The sequence below is a fragment of the Rutidosis leptorrhynchoides genome, chromosome 8 (assembly GCF_046630445.1).
Source record: "Rutidosis leptorrhynchoides isolate AG116_Rl617_1_P2 chromosome 8, CSIRO_AGI_Rlap_v1, whole genome shotgun sequence".
Lineage (NCBI taxonomy): Eukaryota > Viridiplantae > Streptophyta > Magnoliopsida > Asterales > Asteraceae > Rutidosis > Rutidosis leptorrhynchoides.
In genome coordinates this window covers 55,638,138-55,649,837 of record NC_092340.1, presented here as the reverse complement: position 1 = coordinate 55,649,837, position 11,700 = coordinate 55,638,138, and the positions used below count along the sequence as shown (strand labels likewise).

General features: G+C 34.5%; 3 protein-coding genes across 4 annotated transcripts; 1 reads left to right on the top strand and 2 right to left on the bottom strand.

Moving 5' to 3' along the window:
* Positions 1-2,848: 2,848 nt before the first annotated feature.
* On the bottom strand, positions 2,849-3,893 carry LOC139863423 (uncharacterized). Its single transcript, XM_071852061.1, has 2 exons — positions 3,718-3,893; positions 2,849-3,515 (listed from the first exon to the last, which is right to left on the bottom strand). Exons 1-2 carry the CDS (start codon positions 3,891-3,893, stop codon positions 2,849-2,851), a joined length of 843 nt encoding a protein of 280 aa, XP_071708162.1.
* Positions 3,894-4,335: 442 nt separating this feature from the next.
* On the top strand, positions 4,336-5,832 carry LOC139862320 (uncharacterized). 2 transcript variants are annotated; one of them, XM_071850914.1, is made up of 4 exons: positions 4,336-4,492; positions 5,028-5,115; positions 5,289-5,354; positions 5,429-5,832. In XM_071850914.1, the coding sequence occupies exons 1-4, from the start codon at positions 4,368-4,370 to the stop codon at positions 5,513-5,515; spliced, it is 366 nt and encodes a 121-aa protein (XP_071707015.1). In that variant the 5' UTR covers positions 4,336-4,367; the 3' UTR covers positions 5,516-5,832. The 2 variants fall into 2 exon arrangements, with proteins under 2 accessions (XP_071707015.1, XP_071707014.1); XM_071850913.1 differs by having other exon boundaries at positions 5,004-5,115.
* Positions 5,833-5,911: 79 nt separating this feature from the next.
* On the bottom strand, positions 5,912-8,709 carry LOC139862318 (CASP-like protein 5A2). The gene is made up of 3 exons (XM_071850912.1): positions 8,245-8,709; positions 6,475-6,607; positions 5,912-6,377 (listed from the first exon to the last, which is right to left on the bottom strand). The coding sequence occupies exons 1-3, from the start codon at positions 8,457-8,459 to the stop codon at positions 6,186-6,188; spliced, it is 540 nt and encodes a 179-aa protein (XP_071707013.1). The 5' UTR covers positions 8,460-8,709; the 3' UTR covers positions 5,912-6,185.
* Between the last annotated feature and the right edge of the window lie 2,991 nt (positions 8,710-11,700).

The window sequence follows — 11,700 nt, the reverse complement described above, 5'->3', positions numbered from 1 at the left end:
TAAAAGTGCCGGGAAGTGGGAGATCTTTAAACGGAAATGACAAATTTTGGACAGCGGGCTGACCGGCAGTCTGCGCGCCGCTCACCCAGTCTGGGCAGAACTGTTTTAATTTTTTATTTTTTTATTTCATGTTTTGGGTTGGTTAACGGGTTGGGTCGTTACATTTATGACACAAACCGGGAGTAATCCTGACTCCGCCACTAAATTATTCCATCACTAACAGTTAAATTTATTCAATTAAAGCTTGTACTAATTTATTCCGAGATCGAGTAGTTTAATTTAAGGTTTAAACTAGTTGTGGAGCCCTCGCTTCGCGCCGGAGGCTCCGTTTTGAATGCGAGTTAAAAAAAGTCTTGATCTATTTTGTAAAAAAGAATTTTTTTTCGACATCTAACATTGAAGGGTTGTTCCTTTTGTGAAAGTTTTAGCGTTCGGGTTTATTTTTAATTTTAAAAATAGTTAGTTGATCTATTTTGTAAAAAAGAATGTTTTTTGACATTTTTTTGGTAGCATTGAAGGATTGTTCCTTTTATGAAAGTTGCCTCTTTTATCTTTGAGGAAGAAAAGAAAAAAAAAAGGAAAATAAAGTTGGTTGTTTTTTTTGTAAAAAAAAATTTTTCAACATCTTTTGGTAACATTGAAGGGTTGGTTCTTTTACGAAATTTGCTTCTTTTATCGTTGGAGACAAAAAAAAAAATACTGTAGCACAGTAGTTGCCCATGTGGGTCTAACTGTTTGAGCGCAGTGTACAAGTCAGTAAAGTGTGGTGAGTGTTATTATTCAGTATTTTTTGTTTTAGTAATGAGATAAATAATAATTTAGAATTTATAATATAGGTATAAAGTGGGGGGGTTTGATTTGTGTTTTAATAGAAGCTAGAAGGTTAGTTTTGTGAAAAGCAAAATTGTAAATAGTACTATTCATCGCATATAAGACAAATTTTGTGTAATAGATAATAACTAGTTGTGGAGCTCTCGTTTCGCGCCGGGGCTCCGTTTTGAATGCGAGTTAAAAAAAAAATCTTGATGTATTTTGTAAAAAAAAAAATTTCGACATCTAACATTGAAGGGTTGTTTCTTTTGTGAAAGTTGCTTCTTTTAGCGTTCCTTTTTTTTAAAGTTAGTTGATCTATTTTGTAAAAAAAGAATGTTTTTCGACATCTTTTGGTAGCATTGAAGAGTTGTTCCTTTTATGAAAGTTGCCTTTTTTATCGTTGAGGAAAAAAAAGTAGTTGATTTTTTTTGTAAAAAATAATTTTTTTCGACATCTTTTGGTAACATTGTTTCAAAACATGTGTATCGGCAGGGACATGTTAGCTCTGTGTTAACTTTGTCAACCCATTCAGCGGTCCCCGGTAGCCCACTAGAGCCTGGCGAAACACCATCACCCGTTTCCCCACAGCATGCTAGGCCCGATAAACGAACCTGCATTGTCATTGTTTCAATCCTCGCATACGTGGGATCAAGGGATCATTTGGGCCCGGTAAGAATGTTTTTTGATCCAATTATTTGAAAAATCTCACCTAGTGGGAATCGAACCCTCACCTCCCCTAAGGGAGAGTGAGTCATTCACCACTAGGCTATTGGCCAATTTTTCTTTTGGTAACATTGAAGGGTTGGTTCTTTTATGAAAGTTGCTTCTTTTATCGTTGAAGACAAAAAAAAAAAGTTGAAATGACGAAAATATCCCCTAATTACTATTGATGAATAGTGTTACACGGTTTTGTCATAGATAGTATAGTAAATACTCCATGTTAATTAGCATCTAACCTAAAAACTCACCGAGGAAGGACAAAAGAGCCGAACCATCTTTAACAACGTCATCCTCTTGACGCACGTCCTCCAAAGCCACATCATCATTTTCACCCCGCAACACGTCACGGACCATTCTTATCACACTCAGACTATTTGTAGTGGTTAGGGGCGTGGGTTGGGGACGTGGGTTGTTTTTTGTACTTTATTGATGACTAGGACGTGTGGGTTAGTTGTGTGGAGTAGTGGTGGTGTGGGTGGGTTAGTGGAATGCTGATGTGGCATTTAATTTTTAATTTTTGTGTTTTATTTAATTATTTTATATTATTTTTTATATTTAATTAATATTTTAAAAGTATATTTTAATTACAACGGCTATATTTTGAACCTTTTTTTTTTTTCCTAACAGCTAGATTGCTTCACTTCATCCCCTATATATACAACCCCATTTCTCAAATCATAACACACACACTTCATATCGTCTAAAACTCTCAAATCATAAACACACACTTCGAAATGAGCCCGTTGAATGTTGTTGTTAAAGTTCACTACGGAGGTGAATTTGATAGCGAAATGAGGAATTATATCGAGTATGAAACACGAGATTATTACATGGATGTTCATAAGTGTCCAAGTTATATGTGTATGCTTGAGTTGCTACAACGAGACATTGACTACCCCACTAGACAAATCTGGTTTTTCAAAAAACCCAACTCTCGTGCCTCGTTACTAGAAGAAGATCCTGATTTGTTTGGTGCGATTGGGCGAGCCTTGTTACGTAACCAACCAATTAACCTTTACACTGAATGGATTGATGAAAGCTACGCCATTTCTGCAAGTGAAGATGAAGCTGCTCCTGAATCTCCAGGGTCTCAGCAACACGATCCACGTGAATTCGAAGATTGATGAATGTGTTCGCAGAAAATAGCCGTTAGGAAATTATGTTGTTGTTTTTTTTTTAGAAATAATGTAATCGTTTAAGTAATATTGAAATAAACGGCTATATCATTAAAATAGAAAACAATTCATTACATAATTATAAATTCATTAATCATAACATACAATAATTGAACTTACTTAAACGAAACATTACATAATTATAAATTCACTAAACGAAAATACTCATCATTAGCAGTACGAAAGTAAGGGGATAAGTTCCAAACGTGCTCGGTTAAATCTGCTTCTAACTTTCTGTGAACTTGCCTGTCTCTTATTTCCTTAACCCTTGCATCTCGATCCCTCAAATCCCTTTGTAACCGTCGTGGTGGGTTCCTTTCTATCATTCTTTCTTCTCTCCTACCTATAACAAATCCGTTATTTTCTTGAATCATGTTATGTAATACGTGACAGGCATACATATGTCTTCTAATTTTGTTGAAGTCCAAAGATCTTGCCGGTGTTTTTAACATTGCAAATCTACCCTGTAATACTCCAAATGTACGCTCAATATCTTTTCTGACACTTTCTTGAAACCGTTTAAATTTTTTTCGCGGTTCGTCAGTAGGAGAATGGGGTGCTTTGACCAACATAGCCCAATCAGGGTATATACCATCACCTAGGTAATACCCTCTATCGTAGTGATGCCCATTTACATCAAATGGTGAAGGAGGAGCGGTGCCGTCCTTTATACTGTTGAACAACGGTGAGGCATTTAAAACGTTAATGTCGTTGTTTGCACCTGCCATACCAAAGAATCCATGCCATATCCACAAATCTTGAGATGCGACTGCTTCAAGCATAATGGATGGTCCCTTTTTATCACCTCTAGTATATTGTCATTGCCACGCAACAGGACAATTCTTCCACTCCCAGTGCATATAATCAATACTACCAAGCATACCGGGTAAACCATGTTTTAGATATACCTTCGACTATTCGGAGAAATAATTGATGACTCATTCGAAAACGTCGTTTGAATTTGTTTTCCGGATACACCGGTGAATCCATAAAATAATCATTGAATAACCTGTCAGCCGCACTTTCACGATCCCTTGGAATATAAATTCGGGTTCGAGGGACTCGCGAACTACTAGCTTCTCCCTCCACTTCTTCTTCGGCCAAACTACTAACAAAGTTAACAATTTTTTCATCATCCGAATCGTCATCAATTAAAAATTGGAGCATCTTGAACGTTTTCTCCATAATGTATAATGTTTAGAGTAATTAATTTGAAAAGAAAAAATAAGATTGAAAGAAAGAATTTGTGTAAAATGAGTTAAAATTAAGGTATATAAATAGAATAAAAAATATAGGAATTTTTTTTTTTTTTTTATTATTTGCCAACGGATACTTCAAGCCCCCAACCAAACGGTGCCACGTGTCCCAAACTCCCCAACAATGCTGTTGCCTTCCCCGTTGGATACCGCCCCACGGCCCATTTTTTTTCCCCGGAAACGCCTCGATACGGCAGTGGGGGGCGGCGCCGGGTGCCACCTCACCCTCCCACGCCGTTGTTGATGCACCGATACGATGAGTCTCATAGTTGGTGTGTTCTTAATAAAAAAGTTTCATGAGAAACATTTTGCCTTTTACCTAATCTCCTTTTTACTACTATCACTTATTTTAGTCTTTACTTCAAATTCAATACTTCAATTCCGATTCACAAAAACAAACAAAATGTTAATAATGAGACGGCCGTTATTGGTGGGCGTCGTGATCGTTATGGTTCTCGGACTTTCAGTCTACTTAAAGCTTTGGACCATCGATTACCAAATTTCCTCCAATGAAACCGAATTAATTAGGTATATTTTTATACATACTTCTAATTCAATATCTGGACGATCAATTATCAATTTCATTCTTCTTTTTTTCCTTATTTGGATTGGAATTAATATTGATGAATTAGGGCTTTCTATGGCTTTTGTGTCTAATTTATCAGTAGTAGTCAAAATTTAAATCTGGAGTTTGATTGATATATAAATTCACAGTGTAGTATATATGTAACCCTATACGAGGATATTAGGGTTTATAATTAGGTCAATCTATCAATGTTGCTTTGCATATACCTACTATATATCATATACGTACAGTACATATCATGATCCTTGATAGGTATAGTTTTGTAACTAGTTAGCTAAAATGACTAAGTTTAGCTGTGCAAACGTAGCTTCAACTTGGTGGTTTGCATATGCGAAACATATGTTTGATCCGTTGTATCGATGCAATCTATACACCATGAATGTAGGACTAATCACTTAATTTGAATTTCTGAGTTTCAGCAATTGTAATTTAGATTTCATTAACTTACTGCAGACGGCAGTTTGATATTGCTAACAGGGAAGCAGTTGATGAATCAGCCGAGTGGAGACTCAGATTCGACGAAGCACAAGAACGAGCAACCAACTGTACAAAGGAGCTAAAAACTGTAAGTAGCGTTTACAATATCGTGTTCATGATTACATATGCTTGTTATCTGCCCGTGCAACTTCTGGTTTAAGATACATGTATTGCAGTGGCTCGAAAGTTTTCAAGATTGTTATCCACTTTCTAGACTATAAACTATTTTGAGGATTACTAAACTAGTGATTTTCTTAACAGGTCAAGGAGAGTTTTCGGAATAATAGTTCTGCCAGTATGAGCAAAAGGCTAGACATGTTGCAAAAGGTATGCTTTCTTATGATTCCGTATTTAAGAAACTTTTACGTTATACATATTTCTTATATTTTTCAATTTATCAGGAAAACATTAACTTGTTGGAACGAGTTGAAACCTTAAAACAAGAGCTTGAAGCTGAGAAGTTGAAGTGCAGTATGCAGAAGGTGTAGACATGTTTGACTAATTAAGGAGTCAATGTTTATAAAGTTGACCAAAATTGTTGAAGACACCCTTCTTATAGAACTAGTATTTTCAAGATTCAAATCAAGAGGCTAAGTACAGAATTCAGAGTGAGTGATACCTCATTGACATGATACAATTTGCTTAATGATTTAGATATTAGATGAATTGTTGCAGCCATTTTATTTAGATTTGTCGGCCGATTAGTGCGTTCGATTTGCAGTTTTGTAAGACTGGGGAAAAATCTTATATTTATTCGATGTTACACAGGAAAAAATTCTTATATCCCCTTTTGAAAACATGTAATGCATCTAGAAATAGTTGTTCAACTGTATTACTCAAACGAGTTGAAGATGGTTACCTTTGGTTTCTTTATCCTTGTTAAGCTTAGATAACACGTGTGATGTTTCGCAAGTTACACAATAACAAAGTAACCTAAAAACAATTTAATCTTGACAATAAACAATCAAAAAGGCCAATAACATGACCACAATTTGAATTTGTAGATATAAGTTCATACAAATTCTGACATCAAAACACTAGACATGTTACTCATATCAGCAATCAAAATTTTGCACCACATAGTCTTGAAAAGCTTAAACTCCATTAGAACTTTGCGAAAATAGAAACAAGATTTGGAGAGCATGCTGGTTCGGTTTGCTACCTTGATGCCAACGACCAAAAGTTCATGAAAAAAGATGGAGATACAGCAAACCAGCTTAGAAAAGCCATAGCTGTAGCAGCCATGAATCTTTTGCAATGATTTATGTCACATTTGTTAAGATCGTTGCTAATAAGGACTGTGATGCCAGCGCACGCACATGCAGCAGCAAAAGTAAGTGTCGAAATTATCTGTGACAATACATACATTAAAATTGACCATCAGGCTTCTCTAATACTTAAAATATACATTAATAGGTATTTTGCTAAAAGACATAATTTATCTTACCCCGTCGCCAATGGCGTACATTGTAATAAGTGCAGGATTCCTCAAGCTTCTTTTGACACAAAGCGCGTGTACATCGATTATGGCTAATGACAAGCTCCATAAACTTTGCAACCCAACAGCACCAACAAGATATCTAACGGACAATAATAAGATTCTCAATTAGTCAGTTTGAACACTCTAACCCATGCTTTTATATAATATAAATATTTCCTAAGCTTTTTAATGGCGTTGTAGCTGTCAAAAATATGCCATAAACCTAATAGAGATACCATCTCTGTAGTTTGTACCACACTTATAGGATGAATGGTCAGGTGAAATGCAATGAAGAAAATAGTGAGTTGAAATATCCAATGTAGTTAGTTTCAAGACTTGGCTAATCCTATACACACGGTAATAAGAACGAATTAAAACGTATATGAAATAGTAATAGACCACTTCGTTACCCTTTCTCATATCATTAAACCGGCCAAATATAGCGAAACTTTTATCTTATTTACCTAACTGGATGGAACCAAAAATTATGAAAACCAAGCTTAATGCATGTCACTATTAGACAAACTCCAAAACAACTCACAACATAAGAATTACAGTTAGACCGTCAATGAACTTTCTAATACATTACATTTGTATGGTCGTGAACCACATGGCAATATTGTAGGTATATCTTGTAAACTTGTATAATCGCGTTCATATCACAATTACAATTCCCCATGCGCAACCACCTACTTCATAAAATGCCGTACTTCTCCAAGCAAATACTTTGAAATGATAAATTCAAAAAGGATTCTCTAATTGTCAAATATCTAAAATATAAAAGGGACGAATAGGTATTTCTAGACTTCTAGCCACAAATAGAATCTAGTAAACTTAAATCAGTTGGCGAGTAAAAACATGTAGTTATGACTACAAATTCATCATTAAAGAGGTCAAAATATCCAAGCATAGGTACAACACAATAGTACAGTTTAATGTATACCAACATTTAATCACAAACAACTAGACAATAGTCAGCAAAGGTCCTAGTTCTCTAATCACAACCTGTGCTCATTCAGATGTCCTGAAAAACTCCAAGTCCTAGTGTCCTACAATTACTAACCGTCACATTTTGAAATCATCAACTCGTTTTATGTATCTTGAATACCAAATGTCTTAAAAGTTAAAACACTTTAAACATTAAGCTTTATTCAAAAAAACTGCCAAGCAGCTTGACTTTTAACAGAATGCACTACTCAAATACATACATGTACATTCTTATTTGAGTCTGATAACATAAACTCGGATTCAACTTTCAGCATTAAATAATTCATCAATTTTGCAGCATATATCTAATACATATAGCTTAAATAGCACATACTCCGTATACCTTATCGATAAATTTTCATGTTCTAAAACTACATACATACCAACCAATGTATTATGTATGTATATCAGTAAATCTGTATACGTATCGATAACTATATATGTAGAGTCACATAGACAAACTAAGATGTCAATGGAAGTTCATCTATTAATAGAATCAAACATAGCTACTCACTAAAGTTCCTACTGTAACTCTAAAATTCTCTCTAATAATCACATAATAAGCCACCCATTAAATCTCCAAAGATAAGCAAAACCCTAATCCTAACCAAAACTAAAAAGCTATTAATTTTCTTAAAGATGCAAACTTGATAAAATTTTTAGAATTTTAATCATGGGTATGTCAAAATCAATGGCAATTTTGACCATGCAAAAGTCAAAAAACAGTATGAAATGAAAAAAAAAAGGTACCGGAAAGCGGTGACGGAGGGGAAATCGGAGGTTGTAGACATGACGGCGAGAGAAACGACGGTGAAGATAAACTGACAGATACGGAGTGCGAGTCCGGCCGTCGTACCAGGCATCCCTTGTACGTCTTTCATCCTCACTCTTCGCGGCGGAACGACGTCGTTTCTACCATCAATTAAAGGCGGCGGCTCAACCGGATGCACCGCCGGCCGGCTCATGGTTATTGTTTCAAGACTCGGTAAACCACCCAAAAATTGTAACTTTTTGTTGAAATAAATCACATCTGTCTTGTATCGGTATCAGAATTACTGAAAATGGGAGTTGATACTGATACGATTATATGGAATTTGAGGATTTTGCTGATGAATTTTGGGTTTTGGAGTACTTTTTCTCAAAGTCGGATTTATTTTTAATGTTTTCAAGAAATTGATGGGAAGTTGGTGGTAATCGGTGGACAGTAATGTCAAAGAGAGGAATGTTTTGTTAAAGTTTATTAATTGCTTTATGCTACTATTATGCTATTTGCTTGAAGATTGTTGTTTTGGTTTGATTTGATTACTTTGTTAAGTCACAAAACACAAGTCTTCTTAATTTAATCATATCTTTTTTCTAGAAAATAAAATATGTTACAAATTTTGATTCACTTATACATATATTCTTAAATTGTCATAAGAAGATAAGTTTTACAAGTGCATATTATACATGAAAGAAAGTGAATCACTTGATACTTTTTGCATTTAATTATAACATGGAATGGAATATAATGAAATATGGAATATTATATGAGTGATAAGAAAGTGAAACATTAATTTGCTTAATTAGTAATTATAACAAATCGGGGTGTTTAAGAGTATTATATTGCATCATGATGTAAATGCAACTTTTTCGTTGTGTTAGAAAACAGGTGGTTATAAAAATAAGTGGTATATGACTTGACATTTAGTGTTTATGGGTTAGGTGTTAGTGATTTTATTATCAATTGTGAACTTAATGGATCGTAATAATTTAATTTATAGGATTGTATGTGACATATCATTTAGACTTCGATAATAACTCATAATCACCGTTAAATAAATTAATGTTATAATTCAGTAGGCTTATAACTACCTTTAGTGGTTTGATTCTTGATGTTATAATTCAGTAGGCTTATAACTACCTTTAGTGGTTTGATTCTTGATGTTATAATTCAGTAGGCTTATAACTACCTTTAGTGGTTTGATTCTTGATGTTATAATTCAGTAGGCTTATAACTACCTTTAGTGATTTGATTCTTGATTAAGAATACTAATAATGAAGTGTAAGAACAAAGATGATAATGGAGAAAGAAAGAAACACTTTGTAAGTGTGTGAAATGGTGCAAGTTTAATGCTTGCATTCATGAGTATTTATAGCCTAAAATCTCAATATAAAAATACATACTTTGTGTACCAAAATTGACTATATGTATACACCAAAATTGACTATCCATATCTATATTATTATTATTATTATAACACTCCCCCTTGGATAGCAATTTTATTTTGTTGAAGATCAACTATAAATTACTGCCTCGTTAAAAACCTTGCTAAAGAAAACTCAGTGGGAAAAAACTTTAGCTAAGGGAAAAAGAGTGCAGCATGGAGTTGACTCCCCCTCAAGTAGACATCGCTTCAGCTGTTACATCTTTTGAACATGTCTCATGCCAATGTTATGAACGTGTGTTCTGAAAATAGCAGTTGGAAGTGCTTTCGTGAAAAGATCAGCAGAGTTTTTGCTAGATTGCACATATCTCATTTCAATCTGGTTGTCCTTAATGAGATTTTGAGTGTATGAGAAGAATCTAGGTGGTATGTGTTTTGTTCGGTCACTTTTGATATACCCTTCTTTCATCTGTGCTATGCAAGCTGCATTATCTTCATAGATAGTTGTTGGACTTTTATCGCGTTCTAGTCCACAAGAATCAGTAATGAGTTGTGTCATTGATCTCAACCAAAAACATTCTCGAGTAGCTTCATGTAATGCAATCACTTCGGCATGATTTGACGATGTAGCAACAAGTGTTTGTTTTTGAGAACGCCATGATATTGCAGTACCTCCATTTAGGAATACATATCCAGTTTGAGATTTAGCTTTATGTGGATCAGATAAATAACCTGCATCTGCATAACCAACCAAATCTTGTTTTGATTCGTTAGAATAAAATAATCCTAAATCAGTAGTTCCTCGAAGGTATCGAAATATGTGTTTGATCCCATTCCAGTGTCTTTTGGTAGGAGCAGAGCTGAACCTTGCCAACAAATTAACTGCAAAAGAAATGTCAGGTCTTGTACAATTTGTAAGATACATAAGAGCTCCAATTGCACTAAGATATGGTACTTCTGGTCCAAGAATGTCTTCTTGATCTTCACATGGACGAAATGGATCAGCTTCAACATTGAGTGATCTAACAACCATAGGAGTACTTAATGGTTTTGCCTTGTCCATATTGAAACGTTTCAAAATCTTTTCAGTATATGTTGTTTGATGTACAAGTAAACCATTAGGCATATGCTCAATTTGTAAACCAAGGCAATACTTGGTTTTTCCGAGATCTTTCATTTCAAATTCTTTCTTTAGAAGTTGAATGGCTTCATGGATCTCTTTATTTGTACCTATGATGTTAAGATCATCAACATAAACAGCTATGATCACATATCCGGATGTTGTTTTCTTAATGAAAACACAAGGGCAAGTAAGATTATTTGTATACCCTTTGCTTATCAAGTAATCACTTAATCGGTTATACCACATACGTCCCGATTGTTTTAACCCATATAAAGATCTTTGTAATTTAATCGAATACATTTCTTTGGGTTTTGCATTTGATGCTTCTGGTACCTTAAATCCTTCAGGTATCTTCATATATATATCACTATCAAGTGATCCATATAGATAAGCAGTCACAACATCCATGAGATGCATTTCTAAATTTTTAGAAACTGCCAGGCTGATTAAGTATCTAAAAGTAATTGCATCCATAACAGGGGAATAAGTTTCTTCATAATCAATTCCTGGTCTTTGAGAAAAACCTTGAGCTACAAGTCTAGCTTTATACCTTGTAACTTCATTTTTCTCATTTCTTTTTCGGACAAAAATCCATCTGTATCCTACAGGTTTCACATCTTTAGGAGTGAGAATGATGGATCCGAAAACCTTTCTTTTATTGAGTGATTCTAATTCAGCTCGTATTGCTTCTTTCCATTGAGCCCAATCATGTCTATTTTGACATTCAACCATAGATGTTGGTTCTGGATCATCATCATTATTCATGATGTCATACGCAACATTAAATGAAAATTTCTCATCAAGATTTTTCATTTCATTTCGGTTCCATAATATTTTTGAATATGCATAATTGATTGCAATTTCTGTATTGACATCATCAATCTCCTCTGCAGTAGGAGTACTGATTTGTGGTTCTTCTTGAACACTTTCTTTTAC

Bases quoted from the DNA above. Each gene is read 5' to 3' on its own strand.
- LOC139863423 (XM_071852061.1), bottom strand. From the start codon at position 3,893: ATGGAGAAAACGTTCAAGATGCTCCAATTTTTAATTGATGACGATTCG. The intron at 3,516-3,717 runs GTTATTCAATGA...ACAATATACTAG, and splicing joins CGTGAAAGTGCGGCTGACAG to AGGTGATAAAAAGGGACCAT.
- LOC139862320 (XM_071850913.1), top strand. From the start codon at position 4,368: ATGTTAATAATGAGACGGCCGTTATTGGTGGGCGTCGTGATCGTTATG. The intron at 5,116-5,288 runs GTAAGTAGCGTT...TTTTCTTAACAG, and splicing joins GTACAAAGGAGCTAAAAACT to GTCAAGGAGAGTTTTCGGAA. The intron at 5,355-5,428 runs GTATGCTTTCTT...TCAATTTATCAG, and splicing joins GGCTAGACATGTTGCAAAAG to GAAAACATTAACTTGTTGGA.
- LOC139862318 (XM_071850912.1), bottom strand. From the start codon at position 8,459: ATGAGCCGGCCGGCGGTGCATCCGGTTGAGCCGCCGCCTTTAATTGAT. The intron at 6,608-8,244 runs GTACCTTTTTTT...ATTGTCCGTTAG, and splicing joins CCCTCCGTCACCGCTTTCCG to ATATCTTGTTGGTGCTGTTG. The intron at 6,378-6,474 runs GTAAGATAAATT...GTATTGTCACAG, and splicing joins TGTACGCCATTGGCGACGGG to ATAATTTCGACACTTACTTT.